Source organism: Micromesistius poutassou, assembly GCF_964030765.1.
Source record: "Micromesistius poutassou genome assembly, chromosome: 15".
NCBI lineage: Eukaryota > Metazoa > Chordata > Actinopteri > Gadiformes > Gadidae > Micromesistius > Micromesistius poutassou.
Window position 1 is genome coordinate 18025033 of NC_140285.1, and position 24990 is coordinate 18050022.

General features: G+C 51.2%; 2 protein-coding genes across 5 annotated transcripts in view; both read right to left on the reverse strand.

Moving 5' to 3' along the window:
• Positions 1–10625, reverse strand: part of LOC311360176 (nck-associated protein 5-like) — a 40616-nt gene extending 29991 nt beyond the window's left edge. Inside the window, exon 1 of the mRNA XM_084480267.1 lies at positions 10118–10625. The gene's annotated coding sequence lies outside the window, so the exon portion shown is untranslated. The remainder of the gene's footprint in view (positions 1–10117) is intronic.
• A 272-nt stretch (positions 10626–10897) lies between these two features.
• On the reverse strand, positions 10898–24834 carry kansl2 (KAT8 regulatory NSL complex subunit 2). 4 transcript variants are annotated; one of them, XM_084479948.1, is made up of 10 exons: positions 24063–24192; positions 23624–23888; positions 22593–22777; positions 21175–21289; positions 19290–19453; positions 17040–17203; positions 15456–15555; positions 12627–12880; positions 11397–11608; positions 10898–11107 (listed from the first exon to the last, which is right to left on the reverse strand). In XM_084479948.1, the coding sequence occupies exons 1-10, from the start codon at positions 24079–24081 to the stop codon at positions 11074–11076; spliced, it is 1512 nt and encodes a 503-aa protein (XP_084336074.1). In that variant the 5' UTR covers positions 24082–24192; the 3' UTR covers positions 10898–11073. The 4 variants fall into 4 exon arrangements, with proteins under 4 accessions (XP_084336074.1, XP_084336072.1, XP_084336073.1 ...); XM_084479946.1 differs by lacking the exon at positions 24063–24192 and adding an exon at positions 24764–24834 and having other exon boundaries at positions 10898–11608; XM_084479947.1 differs by having other exon boundaries at positions 10898–11608; positions 24125–24193.
• Positions 24835–24990: the final 156 nt, after the last annotated feature.

The following is a 24990-nucleotide window of genomic DNA, read 5'->3' on the forward strand; positions in this document are numbered from 1 at the left end:
GCCACGGGCCTAGACACAGTCACCAGGGCCACGGGCCTAGACAGTCCCCAGGGCCACGGGCCTAGACAGTCACCAGGGCCACGGGCCTAGACAGTCACCAGGGCCACGGGCCTAGACACAGTCACCAGGCCACGGGCCTAGACGCTGTGGGTCACCAGGGCCACGGGCCTAGACGCTGTGGGTCACCAGGGGCCACGGGCCGGAACAAGGAGATCTCGACCCGGGACGTGGAGCTGGCTCATACACCGAACAATAGTCTGAGTTGGTGAAGCAGCATTTCTCTTAATTCAAACCAATGGAGATCCAGACGACCCCCACTGAACCGTCAGCTCCCTGTAAGATCCTACCCCTGGTGGTGGCTCTCTCTCGCCCACACACCCACAGAGCTTAGAGAGAGAAAACAAAGGAAAGGAGGACAAATCGGTGGGATTAGAGGGAGACACGGCCCGGCTCGCTCAGTGTGGCTCCCCTGGCTGCTAGTGCAAATCCACCAGAACGTTACCCCACACACACACACACACACACACACACACAAATAACCCCCCCCGCCTCCCTTCCACACACAAACCTATGGCTACCTACACCTCTACAGACGAGGGGGACCAGGTGACACCAGGTGTGGTCATGTGTCCTCTTTCAGCGAGCCTTCAGGGGCCGAGGGCCGTGGGGCCGTGAGGCTCGGGGTCCCCTCTGGGCTAGTGGAGGGGTCACACACTAGGCGTGCGTGGGTCTCTCAGAGCCAAGGGGATCCACCCCCACACCCAGCTTACACACCCATGTCTCCCTCTATGTCGCTCTCTCTCCCCCTCCTCCCTCTCATCTTCCCCATGTCTCCCTCCATGTCGCTCTCTCTCCCGCTCCTCCCTCTCATCTTCCCCATGACTCCCTCCATGTCGCTCTCTCTCCCCCTCCTCCCTCCCTCTCATCTTCCCCATGTCTCCCTCTATGTCGCTCTCTCTCCCCCTCCTCCCTCTCATCTTCCCCATGTCTCCCTCTATGTCGCTCTCTCTCCCCCTCCTCCCTCTCATCTTCCCCATGTCTCCCTCCATGTCGCTCTCTCTCCCCCTCCTCCCTCCCTTTCATCTTCCCTTTCATCTCTGACTCATTGGAAAGTGTAATGAAAGAAAATGGGATGAATAATTCAGTAGACAGGGCGTTTAAGAACTCCCCTTTATGTCTTTTTAATAAACGCAGGGCAGGCAGACGATACGCAGCGAGACGCATCGTCTTTGGTTTTCTTTAAGGATTCTTGGGCCAATCCGGGATGTCCAATGAACGGAGTTCTTTGGTGATGAAGGTCATGTGCTGCTACACTCTGAATCAGAAGTAGTCCCCCCCCTCCTACATCCTGTACCATAACGTAGCATACAGGAAGGAAGTGGCTGCGAGTCTTGGGCTCTCCAAAGCAGGCTGCCAGGGGGCTGATCTTGTTCAGATCTCCTCAACCTGAAGTGGGATTAGGGGTGTGAGCATCTGCCCTCGCAATCTGGCTGTGAACCGCGCAGCGCTCTGAGGAGAAGCCGTCCTGGTTGAAACACCTGGTGTGGCCTCAGAGACCCTCAGAGACCCTCAGAGACCCTCAGAGACCCGGCCCTGGTCTGGGACCCCCGTCTGAGGCGGGGAGCAGAAGCAGCCCACCACAGAGCGGCGAGAGAGCGCCACACACAGAGCGCTGCCAAGATGGTGCTGTGCTGCTCTCCTGATTTATCTCCCAAAGAGTGGAACATATTGTGGCTCCGAGAGCGAGGGGCAGTGGTACATGTGCAGCCAGCGCTGAGCTCCTCCGACTCTCAGAGTTCAAAGTGTCCGGGCACGCCGCCGCCGGGAGCAGACACCCCGCTCATGGAATCAGGGCACTAGATGATTCTTTAATGGGAGCTCAAGCGAGGAGAAGCTTCTTAAATCATGTCAGTCACACACTCTGGGATTTGGCAAGGGGCAGGTGGATCCCAACATGTCAGAGAGCTCCCCATGACCGGGCCGCACAGAGCCGAGGAGCTCGGAGGAAACACTGCAACAAAAAGAACATCAAACACGTAGACGAGGTTCAGGCTGGGGGGAAGGAGCACTCCCCCGCCCAAAAGATGTAGGCCAAACGGGGGGGGGGGGGGTCTCCGCACCAACACCAGCTCAGAAACACAATCATAGACGCAACATTTCTATTGCACATTGAAGAAGTTAAACCAATGAAGTGTGGGGGGGGGGCACAGACAGAGAATCCAGCAGAGCGGAGGTCCTCTTTGAAACGCCTCCGATGGCAGACTCAACACAGGCAACGTTTAGGATGAGGAGCGGAGCAGGGTAGGGGGATGGGAGGCTGGTGCCTGCCTTCCTAAAGGCCAGAGGTTGGTTCAGATGTACTGTATACAACCCGTCTCCTCCACAAAGGGAGCACAGCTCTACACACTGACAAAGACACTCATTTTGTTGTTTATAGCTCCCTACTTTTCATGCATCAACATCACTAAGGTTTTCCACAATGAATGCAGTACACACACACACACACACACACACACACACACACACACACACACACACCTCTCTGTCCCAGCCTCCCATCCGGCAGATTTACGACACATTGTTAGGTTTCCACCATCACCCACGCTCCCCGCTTTTTGGTTGAAATAAAATAACTTACAGAAGGTGCCTGCGTGCCAAAATGATAGACTAGCTTACGAAAACGATCTCATGACTGCTAGAGCCCCTATATTAACAAAACCACACACAAACCCAGACCAACAGATCTGCCCTTATCGTTCCATCTCTCGCCTTCGTCTCCAGAATAACCAAACCTTAGTTTGCCGTCTGTCACTGCATTCTTTTTAAACCCAGATCACACTTGAGCTACATCTACTAGCTACCAGTGTGCTACTGAAGCACAGCGGTCTGAGCTACAGAGCGAGAGCAGAGACACAACACGCAGCAGACAGCTCAGCCGGGTTGGTCAGGGCTTCCTCACCTGGCTGTGGCTCCGGTGGTCTCTGTCCTCCGCTGACAGCATCGGAGCTCCTCGAGGAGGACCAGAGCGCCGCTGGAGGAGGCGCTACAGAGCGGGCGCTAGGCTAGCAGCTCCTCGGTTCAGCTGGCTCAGGACTAAAGACTCAGCATTACTCCAGAGCTCTGTCCCCCACCACAGCGAGGGTTAGCCTAGCCCTCTACTCCCAGGCTAGGAGCACAGCGTCCGTGGGCACCACAGCGTGCGTGTGTGTGTGTGTGTGTGTGTGTGTGTGTGTGCGTGTGTGTGTGTGTGCGTAGCCTGGCCGCTCTGCAGAGCCAGCTACGTCTCCCATTGTTCCAGGACGAGTGAGGCAGGCTTCCTACCCCGATAGACCCTGCCTACTACAACAGCTGTGGACCAGCCCCCACCCCCTTCCCCTTCTCACTGGGCCCCCCCTCCCCTCCTCCCCTCCTCCTGCAACTCCTGCCTCTCTCTGCCCTGCTGCTGGTGGCGCTGCTCGGGGTTAACCCCCCCGCTGCCGGAGCCCCCCAGAGGAGAGGAGCGGAGGGGGAGGTTGTGTTTCAAAGGAGGCCTTTGCATGTAGCGGACAAAGGAGGGGACTCTGGGAGGATATCCCAGCGTCACTGTGGACGTCCCTGCTCCCAGGGAAGAGTCCACGCCAAGAGGACTTCCTTTGTCATCACATCAGAAGTGAGCGTTGGTTTGGATCCCCCGACATGACTACCTTCTGAAAGACAGAGCACCAAGAAAAGAGAGGGTTCTGTTCTCCAGAGCAGTGGAGGCAGACTGGGCTCCCTGGTAATGAAGGCGTGTAACAGCGGCCGGCCGGCGGACCTGAGGCATGGTCTGCTTCAGCCAGACGCTACAGGACTGGTTTCCTGTTTAACAGAGGCTCAGCGCCCCCCTCTAGAACAGAACCAGTCTGGACCAATAGAAAGCAACAAGGAGAGGAGGAAAACAATCCCATGATCTACGTCAACATTACTCACTGATGAACAATGTGCGCTAAACACATTCCATACTGTTTGTATACAAATGAGACTCACTGGGCCCTATTTAGACGGTCTAAAACGCATGTGTTTTGGTGCAAAACAGAAGTAGCTTTGTGGGCGGTTCTATGGCGATGTTGCTATTATGACGGCAGATAAATGACTCTTGCGCCCGAAGCAAATCTAAAATGGGTTGGTCTGAAACCCGTAGGTGTGTTTTTGGCGTAACGTGCAATAAATCAATGAGAGTTCCATCCCCCATCCCCTTGACTTGACGAGTTGATATTTTGACAGCGCGTTTGCTGTCTCTGCTGAGACAGATGCATGACCACATGAATTTCAAACTTCAAATGGCTCACACATGGAGTAGTGTTTTCTTCTCCAACTTCAGAAACACGTTATGTAAATTGCGGCAAAGACAACTTAACACATGATATGCGGATGTGGTCCTGTGGTCGCAACTGTGGGTCTATTTAATGATATGCGGCAATACATTAACAAACATTGTTTGTTAATGTATTGTATACATTATCGTTGACTCGTGTTCATCATCGACTTCAACATCGACTTGTGTTCATAATATATATGTATTATGTGTTACGTGTTTATGTTTGTGTGTTTAAACAGATGGGAGCGCACACACACGCGTGCCAAGCATCACCCGCATTCATTCATTCATTCTTTTAAACACTCACTCGTGGTAAAACTATGTTTTCTCACAATCAAATACTCATCAATCCTAAAAGTTATGGGCTTGTACACGATGTCTGTGTCAAGAAAATATGTGTTTGCTGTACGGTGTTTGCAGATGTATTGATTTAAAGTACAACTTACCGCTGTATCAGCTGTTCTTTCCCAAATCATTTAACCAACCATTTACCCTAAAACAAGATTTTGTTTTGGAAGGCTGGAATATACTTTGCTCAAATTTATTATTATTATTATTATTATTTTAATGCATGCCATAGCCTACTGTACTTCATTCATGTTCATTCATGCAGCCCTATGGAAAAAAATGTTTCCACAATCCACACGCTATTTCTATGCAGTTTCACACGTATGAATAATCTTTGACATCTTAATATTTAAATCAGGCTAATCATTTGCATGTTTGTGCTGTGTATAGCCTACGTGTGTGTAAGCGTATGTTGCAGTTCCAACCTGCCATGGCACGCACACACACACAGTGTGTGTGTGTGTGTGTGTGTGTGTGTGTGTGTGTGTGATTGGAACCAATCTTCGACCAGTGTTCAAAAAGGCTAAATAAAAAGTCTACCAAAAAGCCAAAATGTATCAAGTGAAGTAGGATTAAAGGGAGCAGGAGTGTCAACACACTGGAACCCAGAGCACTGTGGACATCACACATCACAAATCACCAGGATCAAAGGAGCTGGTCCAATGAGGGCTTTACACTCTGATGATGAACCACAGCTGGCCAATCAGGTCCCTCGTCCCCCTGGTGGTCAGGAAGCAGAGGGACAGATGATCCTGGCCAGAGAATGCACATGTTTGTGCATTACAAAGCGTTGGTGGTGATGTGACAGCACACAGTTCACGGTGCGAGCCTCAGAGGTCCTGGTGAGGCTGGGGGCCTCCTCAGTACAGTGGCTGAAGGGCGCTGACGGCTTGATGGGACACACACATCTGAAGGATGAATGGGGATGTTCAGAGCGGGTCAGAGGGCTGAGAGGGAGGCCCTGAATGCAGGTCACATGGTGGAGCGACACACTGGGAACCACCAATACCCCTCCACATAAACAGCCCTTTGTCTCCCCTTGCCCCGTGAGTCTCTGAGTTTGTGGTCGTGTTGTACCTAGACACAGAGAGCCGCAGGGTCAAGGAGCAGGTCATCTGCCCAACAGACGGCTCACCACTCCTGGACCGAGCATGGGCCGGCATCAGCATGGGTCTCCAGGGCTTCTCATACAACCATTAGAACAACCTTCTAGTCCCGACAGCAGGCGGCACCAAGAACTAGCCAGCGGAGAGCAGAACGTCGCCCAGAGGACAGCGTGCACAGATGAACCCACACCAGCCCCTGGCAGATGGCCTCTCACAGACCATTCTGACCATTCAGCTCCAGAGGCTGTTGTAGAGTGAGCGGTGGGGGAGAATGAGGGCTGTAAATCACATTGGTGGGGTATCAACCCCCATTCAGAGGCCGACACTTTAATGGCCTGTAACGTGCAGGGCTCCATGAGGGCTCATCCACCTTGTAGAGATGTGAGGGGCAGGATGTACAGCTGGGCTGTAGAGGCCCGGCGCCGGCGGCCTCCGTCGTTGATTTGCATAAAGCCTCGGCTTAGACAAAGCTCATTATGAGGTGGAGGGCTGGAGAGGTGAGCCATCACAGCTCTGGGCGGCCTGCTGATCCAGCCTCGTCCCTCCAGCCACACACGTCCACGCAGCCACCGTGGTCAAACTGAAATCATACTCTCATTCTTTGGCAATGGCAATCCGTGTAGATGAACCACTGTGTAAACTTGATCCAGAATGGTGCGTAGAGGTTGATTTCTCAGGGGGAAAACTGGAGAGTAGGACTGTCCTCTTGCCAACCAGACTCCGAGCTGAGGGAACCCCCCCCCCCCTCCTCCGCTACAGGAACACTCCCATAGCGTCCAGGTCTGCACAGCATTTCCATCTGTGTCAGCAGATGTCTTCACAACCTGATTCCTCAGTGAATCACCTTCACATCCAATAACTCAACCAAAGGAAAAGTGAAAAAATATAATCCAGGTCAGAAACAACATTGCACCCCACACACACACAGACACACACACACACACACACACACACACACACCACTACCATTAAAGAGGTCTGCAGGGGGGAGGGCACAGGATTGATTTGAACACAATACTGCACATCTGGACAGCAGGCACCAGTGCTCAGACTAGCCCCTAAGCGTCTGGGCTGGGCCCAGTCTGCACCCTTTCCACATCATCCACATCCTTCCCTCGGGGCTGGCCCGGAGCAGCCCTTACTCACGGTAGGATTGATACGGGAGAGCAGCTAACCCAGGCTCACGTGTAGCGCTGCTAAACATAGACGGTGAACAATGCTGCTCTGCTCTAAGGTCATCAGGAGGCACCATCTACTGGAGCGGGGGCTCATAGTGCAGAGATCAGATGGAGTGAGAGGCCGGGAGCCCATAAGAATCTGAACCGTTGGCCTGGACCCAGGCTCACTAAGCACCTTGTGGGAATGGGATTTAGGGATTAGAGCGTGGAGGTGGATGCAACCAGCTCTGCAATAACATCTTATTTCAAGAGCAAAACCAAATAAACGCCAGCGCGCACAAAGGAGGCCTGTTCAGGACGGAGCGGTCCACCACCGCCACACAGCCCTGCGGTACGGCTGATGTTTTTACTCTTCATTGACGCCATTATGGATATGAGGTGAAAGTGACACAAACCAATCTAATAGATGGATCCCTATTTTCCCCAAACACAATTGGGGCCATTTATTCGCTCCTTGGCCAAACAGGACGTGCTATGGACCTGCCAGCCTGAAGTCATTAAAGCGACATTCCATATTTTCCCTGGACTGCCCGATGAATCAGATGTTTGTTACAGCTTTAAGGTAAGGCTTAGCTTGGCCAACCTTAATGTTTGTATGACCACAGATTCCTCTTTGGGGTGGATTTGGACAGAGCCCAGGGCTTTTGGTTCTACTCACACAGCGTTACCACGCTATTGGACGGTACTCCAACTCAACACAGCAGTCTCTCCCAGACTTTGTTTGAACGTGAAGAGATGACACCTACACCAGCAGCACGGGCCCGGAGCTCGTTAACACGGCCTGTTCAGTTCACACAAATGCAGCCAAACCAGAAAACTAAACTGGAGGTAGTTTGTCACTTCAAAGAGAGAACACACACAAAAGGCTTTAGTGGAAACAATGCAGCAAAAGATAACTCCTTTAATCTCAATATCTGCTGTGTGTGTGTGTGTGTGTGTGTGTGTGTGTGTGTGTGTGTGTGTGTGTGTGTCCTAACAGTAGAGATCTTGATGAGACCTTCCCCCTCCCCCAGACCACACATGACTCCACTCTGCAGGGTAATGTCTCCGTGCCGAGGCCTGCTCCAGGCTGCCGTCCCTGCACGGTGACGACAGCAGGACGACCTGATACAGAGTGAGGGAGAGCACTGGGCCCTGCGCTGGCTGATAAGCAGAGACCCACAGAGCCCCCTTGGCCTATCTTCAAAGAGCGCTGAAGCCATGTGGGGGAGCACAGCGGAGACAGGCCCTGGTGGGGGAGGGTCTGTCTGCACACAACAAACCACATTTCCCACACTTCACACCGGCATAAGGACCCACCCCCCAGTAAACTGTTGCTGTTAAGTCTAATAAACTGAACCATCCACAGAAAGACTGACCTTCAATGTCTGTCAGTTGGCAGGCACAAGCTCAGTATGGCCACCGTCAAGCCCCTAGTTGTGGTCCTAAGTACATTTAGTCCATTTAGCCTGAGTAGCCTATGTAACATTGTATTAGCCGTTCACTAGCATGCTGCTACGCTACACGGCTGGTGCTACGTGGTTGATTGGCAGTGTCCCATAGGAGTCTTTAAAAAATGGGACTGATTATGTTAACAGACCCAGCCGCCAAATGGTAAACAACTAGACTGACACATTGTTCTCCACTAGTCCCACAGCGTCTAGAAGACTGCAGCAACAAGATGTGGGACGCAAAGGCTTACAGAACATCTGGGAACAATTAGAGGCCAACAGCGAGAGCCAACACTTATAATGCCCATTACACTCCAATATGTGACTCCACGCTTCATGATGTCATGCCCCTCAGCTTGGATACGCTATCGCAAAGTTGCACACAGGAGAGGGCTTTTATAGAGCTTCAAACAGGCTCAAAGCCCACAGCAAACCATATGTAATCTAGATCTATAGACTAGAACCACATCCAGCCCCGAGGGATCATGAGGTCATCAGGAGTGAGACCAACGGCATGCTGGTCCTGGCCTCCACGTTACATCCACACAGGGAGAAAACTCTTTGATAACACTGTACCCATGAACAATACAGGAATAGATACCAGCCATATATGATGTCAATAAAGATGTAGCACTGTGTCTGTAAAGGTTTTGAGATTAAATAAGAAATAGTCATCATGTTTGTTAACCGCTTGATATATTGCTTTTTGCAGCGTTTATAACCAAAAAAATTTAACTTCCCTGAGCTTAGGTCTTTAGTGTAAAGTTACCGTTACTGAAAGTTCTCTTTTAACTGCATTTAACTGCAATCTAGGGGTGATGTCATAGAGGACAGCATCTCATGTAAAAGACACTAGCAGTCTAGCTGTTGTTTCCTCGTGGCTGTCTAATGCATTTTACATTCCACGTACATTCTTCATGATTATTCATTATGTTCTGATGATTCAATTGTTGTGTCATTAAATACATGGCAGAGTGCCTTTAATATTGGAACATCATTACACAGCGAGGACTGAATCCACTACCCCACCCACAAGTCCAACAGCCACATGTAACAAGCATGTTGTTCTACTTTTGAGATGTCTCCAAAATATCTTTATTAAAACAATGTTATAACGACCTGGGAAGGGTTTCTATGACGCATACTTGTTAAAATAAGCATGTCTTTTTTGTATAGTGTTACAAAGCACTGATTACCATCAATACTAATTCAGTGCCACTTGGTTCCAAGCGATTGAAATCAAAGCCAAAACACTCGTTTATAAGTGAAGTGCATCACTTCTAAACTCATTCATATGAACGTTAAACGTCACGGTGTTTATATCGTATTGTTTCGTACTGAAGAGGAATCAGCCGTTTCCCTTTCTGGTTGTAAACAGACCAGGTGGGGCCTGGCCTGCCGTAGTGCTCTAATATAGACCAGAAGAACCTAAACCTAGAGATAGAAAGCGGTAGTAGGACGGCTTTTCTTCTCTCTTGTTGTGGTAGCTGATAGCTGGTAGGCCCCCCACACAGAGACGGTTCAGGAGCCGCTTCTATGCCCTGGACACAGCCCCTAGTCCCGGTGAAACACAGCCCCTAGTCCCGGTGAAACACAGCCCCTAGTCCCCCTAGGGTGGAGCTATGGTTTCTTTACTGGTGCATTAAAACGCATATGCTCACTTTCTTTCACTGAGCTCTCCTGTAAACCAAGGAGCCGAGGAAACAAAACGAGACTCACCTCATCTGGTTAACACTTCTTCAGCTGGATCGGTCGGGCCATCACCGACAACCGAACGGACGACGTTAACGCTGACGCTCCTGGTACCGACATGTACCGTATGTACTGGTGCTACCACCCCGTACCGTGTCCTCCTGGTACTGGTACAACTGGTACTACTACCCCGTAACGTGTCCTCCTGGTACTGGTACTCCTACCCCGTACCGTGTCCTCCTGGTACTGGTACAACTGGTACAACTACCCCGTACCGTGTCCTCCTGGTACTCGTACCCCGTACCGTGTCCTCCTGGTACTGGTACAACTGGTGCTAATACCCCGTACCGTGTCCTCCTGGTACTCGTACCCCGTACCGTGTCCTCCTGGTACTGGTACAACTGGTGCTAATACCCCGTACCGTGTCCTCCTGGTACTCGTACCCCGTACCGTGTCCTCCTGGTACTGGTACAACTGGTACTCCTACCCCGTACCGTGTCCTCCTGGTACTGGTACAACTACCCCTACCCGTGTCCTACTGGTACCCCTACCCGTGCCGTGTCCTCCTGGTACTGAGCGGGATGCTGCGGCTCCTCCAGCGCTGGGCGGTGATGTCATCAACCCGCCCCGCTCCTCGGCTCTGCGCATGTCGCGCTCAAACGGCTGCGCTCCTACATCATTCATACACATTTTCTTCTAGCAAAGTAGAACAAAACGAGTCTCTTGGGTTTCAAGACATCAAGGAAATGAATCAGATGTGGTTCAATCAGAGGCCACCGGTCTTATATATTAAGAGTAGACACATGGCATGGCATGATACATTTATTTGTAAAGTCTGAACAGCCATCAACAACAAATTAAATACACCAAACCAGACAGAACAGATGACGGTAACAGTGTAGAACGGGCCTAGTAAAGGGTTGATCTAAATCAAAGAGGTGCTCCTAGTCGTTGAGCTGGTGGAGAGGGATCAGGGGTCCTCCTCAGTGTCTCCTCCTCTGGCCTCCTCGGACACCGCCTACAGGATGTGAGCACAGAGTTATAAACACTGCCGGTAGCCATGGGAACAAGGCAGACTTGCTATAATCAGAAGTCAACAGGAATATTTGCTAACAGTCAGCGCTTTGTGTTTTGCGTCACACACGCCACCCACCGTTTGTGGATTTTACAATACTATGTTTTAAATCAGCACACATTTGACATTAAAAGGGAACATATTTGCAGAATCCAAGTGAATAAATAACTATGTGGTGGACAGAGTAGATGACACTCTGTCCACCACACGTTCCTATCACCACAACACGTTCCTATCAGCGCCGTGACTTGGTCCTGGATGATGGCGTCCACGTCTCCCTCGCTGAGCTCGGGGCCCGTGGCGTCCAGGTCCCCCCCCTCCGTCAGGATGTCCATGGGCGCCTCGGCGATGGCCCTGATGCTCTGGTCCTCCAGGGCCAGGGCCGTGTCAAACTGCAGGGGGGAGGGGGGCCCCTGCATCCCGTCCCCTTCCACATCCAGGTCCTGGAGAGAGGGGGGGACAGCTCAGGCTGACGTAGGAGGAGGACGCCCAAGCCCATCCCACATAGTTCCCGGTAAATGACCGGGCTGCACTGCTAGGGTCTACACTCTCAGGAACACGGCTGTCTGGCTGCGCACACGGGGCAGGGCCCAGCAGGACGTTCATCCAACCCCTGTGGACGGCAGCTGCCGTCAAGTGTACGTGATGGGAGGAGCTCCCTTAGTGGGGAACCTTTCCAGCCTCCAGAAATGTTTGAAAAGAGGAACTTTTTAGCAAACCCAATAAGCTGTATTGCTATGACGATGGGTTCATCCTAACAGCATTAGCACGTTAACATAAACACTGGCCCATCTCATACACGTCCTCGGGGGCGTCTTATGATTGGTTGGCTTGCTCTGCGTGAATCTAAAGCGTCATCAGACCACCCTTTACACGCCTCTCCGCCCATGGGACTGCTTTTCATCTGGATGTATACCTAGGTCTTGAGCATGCACATATCTGGGGCAGATTTCCCGGAATATAGATCCCTGTTCACACATGAACCCATACAGGAAATGTTCTGGGACATTGCAGGGTAAGACTGCATGTGTGAAAGGGGCTTTGGTTACAAGTTAACAGATAGGTGAATCCAACAGCTAAATATAGAGTGACATACAGTTCGGAACACAATGGAAGAATGCGTTGTGTGTAATAATGATGTGAATCTAACACAATAGTGGCAACGGAGGCTCATTACACTCGGGTTCTAATGGCCCACATATTTTGAAAGTGTATGTGAGGCCTCCAGTCCAACATGCCCCACCAACACCTCCATGGACAGACTGAGCTGCTGGGAGTCACCTAGACCAACACCTCCATGGACAGACTGAGCTGCTGGGAGTCACCTAGACCAACACCTCCATGGACAGACTGAGCTGCTGGGAGTCACCTAGACCAACACCTCCATGGACAGACTGAGCTGCTGGGAGTCACCTAGACCAACACCTCCATGGACAGACTGAGCTGCTGGGAGTCACCTACATCGCTGAACTCCAGGGGCAGGCTCTCCGTGGGCTGGAGCTCGGCAGCACTCAGGTACATGTCTCTGGCTGCAGGGGTGAGCTGCACCTGCGGGGGCGGAGCCTGCTCGGGCTGGTACATGGGGGGGGGGAGGGTCAGGTGCAGCGGGCAGCGCGGCTCCTCAGACTGGCCCATGTGCACCGTGCGGTTGCACGGGACCTCCTTCACGCCTGGACACAGCTTGAAGAGCACCTGGCTGCCGTCTTGATGGATGTCTGAGACACTGGGTTAGGGACACAATGTAACAGTGGTACAAGAGGACATAGAGAGGAATGTGTGCCTTCAGGGAAACAACAAAAAGAGAAGCGTTATTCAGAGTGTGACATGGTTCCCCATCTAACTAGATTACTGCATTACCTGCTTTCACAACGTGCTTATAATGGTTAAGCGGTTAGGCAGTGGACTGTGCACCAACAACTGAATGCTTCTGAACAATGAGGTCCTGATGGTTTTTTACAAGAGGCATCAACTAAGCAGGCACTTTAGCTGGTGTTTACAGGGAAACACTGCTTGCTCTGTATCATTATCCAGATTTCTCCTAGTACCAGGAACAGTACCAGGAACAGGAAACTTGGTGCCCGTCTCTGAACAATGGAAAAATAGGTCATTCCTGTCCTCTAAATGGTTAGAAAAAACGACAAGGTCGGACAAAAGTTTTCAAATGAAAAAATGTTCAAAGAGCAAGGTGATACAGCCAGTAGAAGGGTAAAGGATGGAGATATAGATGAGCAAGGCCTCACAGATCAGGTGATGCAGCCAGTAGAAGGGTAAAGGATGGAGATATAGATGAGCAAGGCCTCACAGATCAGGTGATGCAGCCAGTAGAAGGGTAAAGGATGGAGATATACGTAGATGAGCAAGGCCTTATCCCCAGCTGCTTGAGCTGCTTAAGTTGATACCAATAAGTTGGCTAGTCCTTTAACTTGTGGTCTGTATACTGTAGGTCTGGTTTGAGGCCAGTGTAATGGCGTGTATCCACTGGCGGGTACGCTCCTCAGCCCAGCAGGGAGGGTGCGGTGTAGCCCAGCTCAGTTATGGCGCGCGTTTCCACCGCCGCCAGTACCCTTATGGCGGCAGCTACATTAGCATGGTGATCTCATAGCAGCCCGACACAGTGTAGCCTGCTAACACATTCAAGGAAAAAGAAGAACGCGCAGTACGGCTCAGTCCGGGTCACGCCCACTTCTGGAGGTGGAAACGCGACTCGTGCCGCACCTTTGCAGACTGAACCGACCCGCACCCTGCAGTGGAAACGCGCCATTAGTGTCCTGAGCCCAGATACCTGCTTTGGGGACAGTTTATAGATGAACCGTATGAACTGGCCGTTGAAAGTCCTGTGCATGACAGCTGTTGACCCTGCCACAGTGCTCTGAGCTGCTTAGCTGCTTCTTCCAGCATAGCTGGGCATGCCCCCCGCGACTCTGTGGACGCCCGCAGACCATAGGAAGGACTTCATGTAGGCGCTGTTTGAAACCAAGAGCTACGGCAAGAGGCCGGCCTCCATCAACACCAATACAAATGTCCCCAGAGGGAGAGGCCACACGGAGCATTTTCTGTGTCCACATATCTGAGGAGTTTCAAATGGCATTACGTTCATTCAACCTTGAATCCTTGAAGTGGTAAAAGGCATTTTGTATCAGGATATGGTGACATCCTCATGCATAGTAAGGAGAATATTTATGGAGAGAAATATTGATTGTGTTGTTGGCACATTCAGAGTGAATAGCCCATGCACAGCTGAAATAGGGCGAGATTCTCATTGATAGCATTTAGGTCCATTCACGCCCTTACATTGTACTGACCCACTCTGCCCCCTGGAGCCTGGTACCAGTGTTACATTGTACTGACCCACTCTGCCCCCTGGAGCCTGGTACCAGTGTTACATTGTACTGACCCACTCTGCCCCCTGGAGCCTGGTACCAGTGTTACATTGTACTGACCCACTCTGCCCCCTGGAGCCTGGTACCAGTGTTACATTGTACTGACCCACTCTGCCCCCTGGAGCCTGGTACCAGTGTTACATTGTACTGACCCACTCTGCCCTGGAGCCTGGTACCAGTGTTACATTGTACTGACCCACTCTGCCCCCTGGAGCCTGGTACCAGTGTTACATTGTACTGACCCACTCTGCCCCCTGGAGCCTGGTACCAGTGTTACATTGTACTGACCCACTCTGCCCCCTGGAGCCTGGTACCAGTGTTACATTGTACTGACCCACTCTGCCCTGGAGCCTGGTACCAGTGTTACATTGTACTGACCCACTCTGCCCCCTGGAGCCTGGTACCAGTGTTACATTGTACTGACCCACTCTGCCCCCTGGAGCCTGGTACCAGTGTTACATTGTACTGACCCACTCTGCCCCCTGGAGCCTGGTACCAGTGTTACATTGTACTGACCCACTCTGCCCCCTGGAGCCTGGTACCAGTGTTACATTGTACTGACCCACTCTGCCCCCTGGAGCCTGGTACCAGTGTTACATTGTACTGACCCACTCTGCCCCCTGGAGCCTGGTACCAGTGTTACATTGTACTGACCCACTCTGCCCCCTGGAGCCTGGTACCAGTGTTACATTGTACTGACCCACTCTGCCCTGGAGCCTGGTACCAGTGTTACATTGTACTGACCCACTCTGCCCCCTGGAGCCTGGTACCAGTGTTACATTGTACTGACCCACTCTGCCCTGGAGCCTGGTACCAGTGTTACATTGTACTGACCCACTCTGCCCTGGAGCCTGGTACCAGTGTTACATTGTACCAGTGTTACATTGACTCTCTGGTAGATGAAGGATACGTGAGACACAGTGCCGGGTCAGAGGAAGGCTGGGGTTGGTACAGCGGGACCCCTCCACGAAGGAGATGCACTTCTCGTACACCGTGATCGTGTTGTAGGGCTGAAGGAAGGAGGGTTGAGTCACAGAATCAGAAGACATTAGGACCACACAGAACGGCCACATGCCGTTCAGCTATCAGAGGGTCAAGTAGAGGTTTAGTTTCCATTCTCATGTTAGTGTGGCCCTCAGAATCAATACTTAAATATGACACCAATGCCACATCGGTTCAGCTGCAGGTGAACGTGGTGTCTACAGACAGTGTTGCCAGATTGGGCCAGATTTCCCGTCCAATCTGGCAACCGTGGCTGCAGCACGCTAGTTCAGCTATCAGAGGGTTCAAGTAGATGATTACTCAAATTAAACTAATTAATATTTACTCAGAGTTTCCGTTCTCATGTTAGTGTGGCCCTCAGACAGAATGAATACTTAAAGGGGTAGTTCAGGATTTTGGACATCGGGTCTCATTTCCAAGTGAGCCAGTGTGTTATTTATCATTGGAGACCGTTTAACACTTTTCATTCGGTCCTTCTAGTTGCAGAAATCGCAAGTGCAAGTCGAAGGGAACTGCTAGCCTGCCAATAAAAACTGTTTTACCCACTCCACAGTACACCGAGGCAAACCAATTATAATGCCCGACTATCTATGTAAATGTCTGTGTTGATAGAATAATATTAGAAATAAAACTATCCTTGTATCGCAATGATCACATTACATTTTGGGGGACTACTTTCTCTTTGACTAATTTCACTTTTCTCCGGTGTAGCAACCAATTCACTACAGCAGAAGGTAAACAGAGAAGCGCACTCCAGGTAATATCAGTTCGCCGCTGCCGTAGCCTGCTTCCAACTACAGGGATTATTAACTAAATGCAATGCGATACAAGGGTAAGTTCATTTCTAATACTATTATAACACTAAAACTGTTTTTATTGGCAGGCTAGCAGTTCCCCTCGACTTGCGCTAGCCTAGCACCAGTGATTTCTGCAACTAGAAGGACTGAATGAAAAGTGTTAAACGGTCTCCAATGATAAATAACACACTGGCTCACTTGGAAATGAGACCCGATGTCCAAAATCCTGAACTAGCCCTTTAAAGGTCCCATGACATGGCCAGCAGGTGCGGTGTGATTAGCCGTTACAAGCCGTTTTGAAAATCTGTGTCCACCTAGATATGTGCTGGATAGATCAGTCTACCAGCCTACCCAGTGGACTGTAGCAAACGTTGCTCATCTATCCGTCACACATCTAGGTGGACACCCCTGTGATGTCATAACAGACAGATTTTCAAAACGGCTTGTAACGGCACACTTACACCTGGTGGCACGTCATGGGACCTTTAAATATAACATAGATTCCACATAGCTGCAGGTAAACGATGGTGTCTACAGACAGCGTTTCCAACCAATCGGGCAACCCTGGCTGCAGCAGCACCGTCTACAGAGCCGGTCCTGTGTGGACTCTGCAGCCCCAGGCCTCCTGCCTCCACCGGGGCTGCAGACAGCCTCACAGCGTGCCGAGGCCGGCGTCAGAAGGAGGGGCAGCAGACCTGCGGGGCGCCCTCGGTGGCGGCCTGCCTCCTCTCCCTCAGCTGGCGGTGCAGCAGCGCCTCCACGCCGTAGCGGCGGCGGTAGCGGCGCAGCGCCTTCAGCTTCTTCAGGTTCTCCCGCTCCTTCAGGGACAGGCCCTCGGGGCCGGTGAGCAGGCTGCTCCCTGGGGGACACAGACCACAGCCAGAGTCAGCCGTCACATATGCCGCTTTTCCACCGACAGTACCAGCTCGACTCGACTCTTGGCAAAAAAAGTACCTGGTACCGGGTACTTTTTTTTAGTACTACCTCCGTCGAGGTTCCAAGCGAGCGGAGTAGGTACTTTTGTGTGAAGTAAACAGGCTGCTGGTAACTGATTGGCCAACTGATTAAGTTGTGTCCGGCGTGGCTGGAGTCCACGAACCCGCTCCCGAGGGGGACAGGGATCAGCGTTACGTCGTGTGTGTCCCTCCTTTCCCGGGGCTAGAGTTAGGCTGTCCATGGTTGTGTGTGTCCGGCGTGGCTGGAGTCCACGGACCGGCTCCGGAGGATCAGCGTTTCGCTGTTTCGTTTTAGTGTCGTTCCTTTCCTAGGGCTCGAGTTTCGCCTCCATCAACGTTACTGTATGACAACAATAGACGCGCAGTCATTGCGCTTTTTATTTTATTTCCCATCATAACCTTTCCCGGGAATCAGGAAATAGTCTTGATCAGATTCAGATTTCCCGGGAATCGCGTCTCCCGTGATTAAAACCTAATGACGACCCGCCCATGGTGGAGAGGTTCTTTTCTACGACCCGCCCACATTGAAGAGGGACTTTTTTAGATGGAAACGCGCCTGGAACCGAGTCGAGGCGAGTTGAGTCGAGTCGAGCTGATACTGTTGGTGGAAAAGCGGCAATAGTAGAGGGGACCGCTGTCAGACCACAGCCAGAGGGTCACATAGTAGAGGGGACCGCTGTCAGACCACAGCCAGAGGGTCACATAGTAGAGGGGACCGCTGTCAGACCACAGCCAGAGGGTCACATAGTAGAGGGGACCGCTGTCAGACCACAGCCAGAGGGTCACATAGTAGAGGGGACCGCTGTCAGACCACAGCCAGAGGGTCACATAGTAGAGGGGACCGCTGTCAGACCACAGCCAGAGGGTCACATAGTAGAGGGGACCGCTGTCAGACCACAGCCAGAGGGTCACATAGTAGAGGGGACCGCTGTCAGACCACAGCCAGAGGGTCACATAGTAGAGGGGACCGCTGTCAGACCACAGCCAGAGGGTCACATAGTAGAGGGGACCGCTGTCAGACCACAGCCAGAGGGTCACATAGTAGAGGGGACCGCTGTCAGATCCCTTTCATCAGAGATCCAGCTGAAATAATGACTAATATCACTATTTAGAAGAAGTGATCGATTGGTGAATGTATTGTCCTGAACAGAGCAATAGATCATTCAAAGTGTATTGAGCCCTATGGACTCTACTCCACCAGTCCTCCCTATGGACTCTACTCCACCAGTCCTCCCTATGGCCTCTACTCCACCAGTCCTCCCTATGGACTCTACTCCACCAGTCCTCCCTATGGACTCTACTCCACCAGTCCTCCCTATGGACTCTACTCCACCAGTCCCTATGGACTCTACTCCACCAGTCCTCCCTATGGACTCTACTCCACCAGTCCTACCTATGGCCTCTACTCCACCAGTCCTCCCTATGGCCTCTACTCCACCAGTCCTCCCTATGGCCTCTACTCCACCAGTCCTCCCTATGGCCTCTACTCCACCAGTCCTCCCTATGGACTCTACTCCACCAGTCCTCCCTATGGACTCTACTCCACCAGTCCTCCCTATGGACTCTACTCCACCAGTCCTACCTATGGCCTCTACTCCACCAGTCCTCCCTATGGACTCTACTCCACCAGTCCTACCTATGGCCTCTACTCCACCAGTCCTCCCTATGGCCTCTACTCCACCAGTCCTCCCTATGGCCTCTACTCCACCAGTCCTCCCTATGGACTCTACTCCACCAGTCCTCCCTATGGACTCTACTCCACCAGTCCTCCCTATGGACTCTACTCCACCAGTCCTCCCTATGGCCTCTACTCCACCAGTCCTCCCTATGGACTCTACTCCACCAGTCCTACCTATGGCCTCTACTCCACCAGTCCTCCCTATGGACTCTACTCCACCAGTCCTACCTATGGCCTCGTGCTCCACCAGTCCTCCCTATGGCCTCTACTCCACCAGTCCTACCTATGGCCTCGTGCTCCACCAGTCCTACCTATGGCCTCGTGCTCCACCTTGCGGTTGTGCAGGTAGCGTCTCTTCTTCTCCTTCAGCAGGTGCTGCAGGCGCTTGAACTGGTCGATGTAGAGCGACTGCAGCCGGATGAGCTTCTCCCGCGTGATCAGCGCCACCTCCTCTGCTGTGTACACCCCTGCGTGTCTGAAACCCAAACCCAATGTTCAGGCTCACATCACAAACGTCATGTTCAGGCTCACATCACAAACGTCATGTTCAGGCTCACATCACAAACGTCATGTTCAGGCTCACATCACAAACGTCATGTTCAGGCTCACATCACAAACGTTATGTTCAGGCTCACATCACAAACGTTATGTTCAGGCTCACATCACAAACGTCATGTTCAGGCTCACATCACAAACGTTATGTTCAGGCTCACATCACAAACGTCATGTTCAGGCTCACATCACAAACGTTATGTTCAGGCTCACATCACAAACGTTATGTTCAGGCTCACATCACAAACGTCATGTTCAGGCTCACATCACAAACGTCATGTTCAGGCTCACATCACAAACGTTATGTTCAGGCTCACATCACAAACGTCATGTTCAGGCTCACATCACAAACGTCATGTTCAGGCTCACATCACAAACGTCATGTTCAGGCTCACATCACAAACGTTATGTTCAGGCTCACATCACAAACGTTATGTTCAGGCTCACATCACAAACGTTATGTTCAGGCTCACATCACAAACGTCATGTTTAGGCTCACATCACAAACGTCATGTTCAGGCTCACATCACAAACGTCATGTTCAGGCTCACATCACAAACGTCATGTTCAGGCTCACATCACAAACGTCATGTTCAGGCTCACATCACAAACGTCATGTTCAGGCTCACATCACAAACGTTATGTTCAGGCTCACATCACAAACGTCATGTTCAGGCTCACATCACAAACGTCATGTTCAGGCTCACATCACAAACGTCATGTTCAGGCTCACAAACGTTATGTTCAGGCTCACATCACAAACGTTATGTTCAGGCTCACATCACAAACGTTATGTTCAGGCTCACATCACAAACGTCATGTTCAGGCTCACATCACAAACGTTATGTTCAGGCTCACATCACAAACGTTATGTTCAGGCTCACATCACAAACGTCATGTTCAGGCTCACATCACAAACGTCATGTTCAGGCTCACATCACAAACAGCTGCAGCGGAGACATTTAGACTTCGGTCAGACTGCAGCTCGCTTTAAATGTGAATAAATCAAGGATGGGGCCGGAGCTTTGAAAATCTATTTAGCATTGATTAGATAATAACTAAAGGCCAGGGCCAAGCACTTCCAATCCTTCATCAGCTAAATAAGTGGATTCACTTGTTTAACAGATTGTTCTGCACATGAACTTGGTGTGCCACAAGAGACTTGAAGGATACATGTTTCTACATCACAAGCTGAGAAAGGGAAGCCAAGGGACATGACGGGCAGCCTCTTCCACTCACAGCAGTAGAAGTTAGAGCTATAAGAGGACGGCACATTCTGTGGTGTTACTGATAGCTACAAAAAGGACCCATGTAGAATAGATCTCTGTATATTTAATCAATGCGTTTAAGCTTACTGACTAACAATCATTGTTTTTAGCCAACTACTGTATTTGAGTCTCAATGGGTGTAATGTCAGTGATAAGAGTGGGATAGGGTAAGACCTGCAGCCTTCCCACAGGGCACTGTCCCATCTGGGTCTTACTCCACTTTTCAGCTGCAGATACATTCATGTTTTCCAAATAGCAAATGAGACACTTTGCAAGAGATAAGCAAGTTAAAGACAAGTTTTTCCAGAGGAGAATAATCTTAATTGACCCGATGTTGTATAATGATGCCATGTGTCACAGAGGACTGGAGACCTACTTGAGAGGGTCTTCATGATCACTGTCGATGCTGTCTGCTTCACTGTCAGGGTCTCCTCTCCATGTCTGGTCCAGCACCAAGGGCACCGGCTCCTCCTCGCTCAGACTGTCCTCGTCTAGGGCAGAGACCACAACATAAGGTACCCCTGGTGGGCAGGCCCTGGAGCTGGGGGAGAACTGGAGGAGCTTCCAGAAGGTACCCCTGGTGGGCAGGCCCTGGAGCTGGGGGAGAACTGGAGGAGCTTCCAGAAGGGCTGCTCTCTGTCATTCACATACACCTCGTCTGAGTGCCTCGGAAAAGGCCCTCAAGACGTAACGACCAGAACGCCAGCTACAGTGAAAAAGGGCATGGATCAATTCACATGTTTATGGTCATTAAATAAAAATAAAGATGTTTAAAACAAAAGAAGGGGGGGTTTGGTTCTCTTTAACATGTATGACAAAGCACATAGATTCAAAGATTCTGAAAGTGAGACTCCATCTGCTTGAGGCCCGTCTTGCTACCAGTGATGTTGGCAGAAAATAGTGAAAGCACATCTGTCCAAATTTGACAATGATAAGTCAGAAAACCTGGATTGAAAGAAGAACCCATTCAGAGTGAATGAAAGAACCAGTCTTCATGCAAAACTGCAGGAAAGCTGATGGATTTGTCCTCGGACCGTGGGGTAAAGATGGGGCATGCTGAAAAGTCATTGACAGTTTGGTTGTGATGTTGAAATGGAATATATCCTTTGCTGAAAACGTGCATTGTATGAACTTTTGCCTTTGGGATCCATTTATACGTGTGAAGTGACCTTCTCAGCTTTGGCTCATCCAAACCAAGCAGAAGAACGGCTGAATGTGGGGAGCAGCCTGACAACAGCTGCAGCCACACCGACCCCAGAACTACAGAGCTAAACCAAACTCTCCTTAACTCAAGTTACTCATTAAAGGATGTGAAACTGCAACTGAAACTGCAACTGGGTAAGTCTGAATATCATTTCATTTACTCAAATGAAGTGTAAATAAGTGTAAATCAGTAGTGTTAGACACTAAAAGTTGAATACGAGTTCCCAAGAACAAATGGAGGAGAATCATCAATACGTATGAGTGGTGGTGAACCACTGCCATCATACATCCATGACTTGGTATAGACGTTTGTTTGTTAGGTCGTTTCTCTGTTCAATAACTTATAATAGACTATTTCTATCCAAGATTGGTATCCAAATCAAAACTGTAGCAAAACAATTGCACACCGTCATGTTATCAAAAGCAACTTAACTTAAAACCTGGCAGTTGGTTACCTACCGCTAGTTGCTACTAAATTCTACACGTGGGATTTTTAATTATCAATGAATTGAAAAATGTTTTGCCTGTTAGCATATTAATATATGGATGGTGGGACTATGAGCACTGTTAAGGGGGACCCCCACTGCTCACCCAGGATGCGGCTGGCCTCGCTGCGGCCGGCCTCCAGGCTGCGGCCGGCCTCCAGGCCCTCTGAGCGGCTGTACCCACTGAGCTGGGCCAGGAGGGTCTCCGGAGACGGCCCCGACGAGCTCTTCCTCAGCTGCGCTCGGAGGGCCATGGCGTTCCTCCGGGCGTGCTCCGCACAGAAGGACACTCTGAGGAGGAGGAGGGGCAGTGTCTGATTAACCGTTAGCGTTAGACCCAACAGGACGCTGTGTGAATACCCAGCCGCTCATCAAAGTACAACACAGAAGGCTTTTGTCCAATATTAAACATCTTCAATTCAAACTGTTTTATGGATTATTCAAGACTTTTCCATAAGGAAATATTGACTGAAACACTCCATATATCATGACCAAATGTGTTCTTCTACAATGTATAATGGCCAGCTACAAAATCATCCATTCATCCAATATGGCGTGGGACATTATTTGTATCTATTTGTCCCAGATATTATTCAGTCAAAGTGTACTGCATTGTGTAGTTCTGGATCCTTCCTGACTTAACCAACCCACCGTCTACTTACCTAACCAACCCACACCTAACCAACCCACCGTCTACTTACCTAACCAACCCACACCTAACCAACCCACCGTCCACCGAGGCAGCCTAACCAACCCACACCTAACCAACCCACCGTCCACCGAGGCAGCCTAACCAACCCACACCTAACCACCCCACCGTCCACCGAGGCAGCCTAACCAACCCACACCTAACCACCCCACCGTCCACCGAGGCAGCCTAACCACCCACACCTAACCACCCCACCGTCCACCGAGGCAGCCTAACCAACCCACACCTAACCACCCCACCGTCCACCGAGGCAGCCTAACCAACCCACACCTAACCACCCCACCGTCCACCGAGGCAGCCTGACCAACCCACCGTCCACCGAGGCAGCCTAACCAACCCACACCTAACCACCCCACCGTCCACCGAGGCAGCCTGACCACCCCACACCTAACCACCCCACCGTCCACCGAGGCAGCCTGACCACCCACCCGTCCTTCTTGTCCACCTTGGGCGCGGGCCCGGGGCAGCGCTTGCCGTTCTTGGTGGAGACGTAGCTGCACTGCTTGTAGGGGGCACTCTTGTCCTCCAGCACGTGTTTGATGCAGAAGTCCAGGCCGTCCAGCCGGGGCTGGGAGCAGGGCCTCTGGGTGAAGGCGCAGGTCTGGGGCTCCTGGGGGCGGGCAGGCTGGCTCACGCGCCCGCGGCTCGACGGCAGCACATGGATCCTTATCCTGTTCATTGCTAAGCTGGACCCTGTAACATGGTTCAACATTAGTAACAGGTATGAACGGTAGGATTTGTTTGGTAATAGGTTCAACAGTAGTCGTTTTCAAGCCAATTCCACTTAGGGAGCACCAAAGCTGCGGGATTGTGATTCTGAAAAGGTGTGCCTTAGTAAATAAACCGTAAGTCATCAGCATGGCTCACAGGCTCTTCGTGTCAACATGGCCCGAGGAAGGGGGCTGACGACAGGGTCAGCACGGCGTTACCATGACTACACCCAGCAGCAGGGCAGCAGACCGTCCGTCAGCCGACAGCGTCCGCCCGGTGAGGTCCGGCTTTATTCACTCTAACAGTATCCACATTGAATATCTCACTTGCACTATCTCTAACTATCTTTATGTTGGCACCAAGATATTATAGCCCTTGCAGTTGTCGAGATATACTATATTTACTTAGGGTCTGTTATTTTCTGGAAAAAAAGTTTTCCCGGTGGTATCGATTATCGATCTTATTCAAGGCACGGTGTCGAAGTTAGGAAAGCCGGTACCTGCTGAACCCGTCTGTCTACTGGAACGACGGAGAGGACGGCGAGCACACGAGAACGCGTCCGTAGTGATAAGGTGACCGATAAGGTGACCGATAAGGTGATCGATAAGGTGATCGATGCTGATCAACTGCCGCTGCCGGAGCCACGCCTCCTCCGCGTCACCGCGCGCTGCTGGCCGCGGGGTCGCCATCTTTGTTTGGCAGTCGCACTAGTTACTAATCAGCAATCTTTTCACTCAACGGATTATAACACGTTTGTGAAACGGGAGCACTGCGTGGTGACATTTATTGATAACAAAGAAGCATTAGTTTTTTTTAACGCGCTCATTAAAAGTGTTCATTAGGTGAAAACGCCTTACCGTCGACGGCACCGCCCGACGCTGCGCTTCTCCTCAGCTCACTGCGGCGCTCCAGACCGCTGCGGCGGCGGGGGCGCAGGGCCCGCCCACCTCCGCGCTCATTGGTCGACTCTCTCACAGTCGGGACGTCATTCTAGTCATGCTCACGCCCAGCACTGATAACTATTTTAGCACACCCTATAACAAAATAAACAGGGAAGCATTTTTTTAATTCTTAAAGTATTTAT

Excerpts from the sequence above, each read along its gene's own strand:
- kansl2 (XM_084479945.1), bottom strand. Across the intron at positions 22,778-23,623 it reads AAGGTGGACAAGAAGGACGG|AGTGTCCTTCTGTGCGGAGC; the intron begins GTGGGTGGTCAG and ends CCTCCTCCTCAG. Across the intron at positions 11,609-12,626 it reads TGCCCCTGGAGTTCAGCGAT|GACCTGGATGTGGAAGGGGA; the intron begins GTAGGTGACTCC and ends CCCTCTCTCCAG.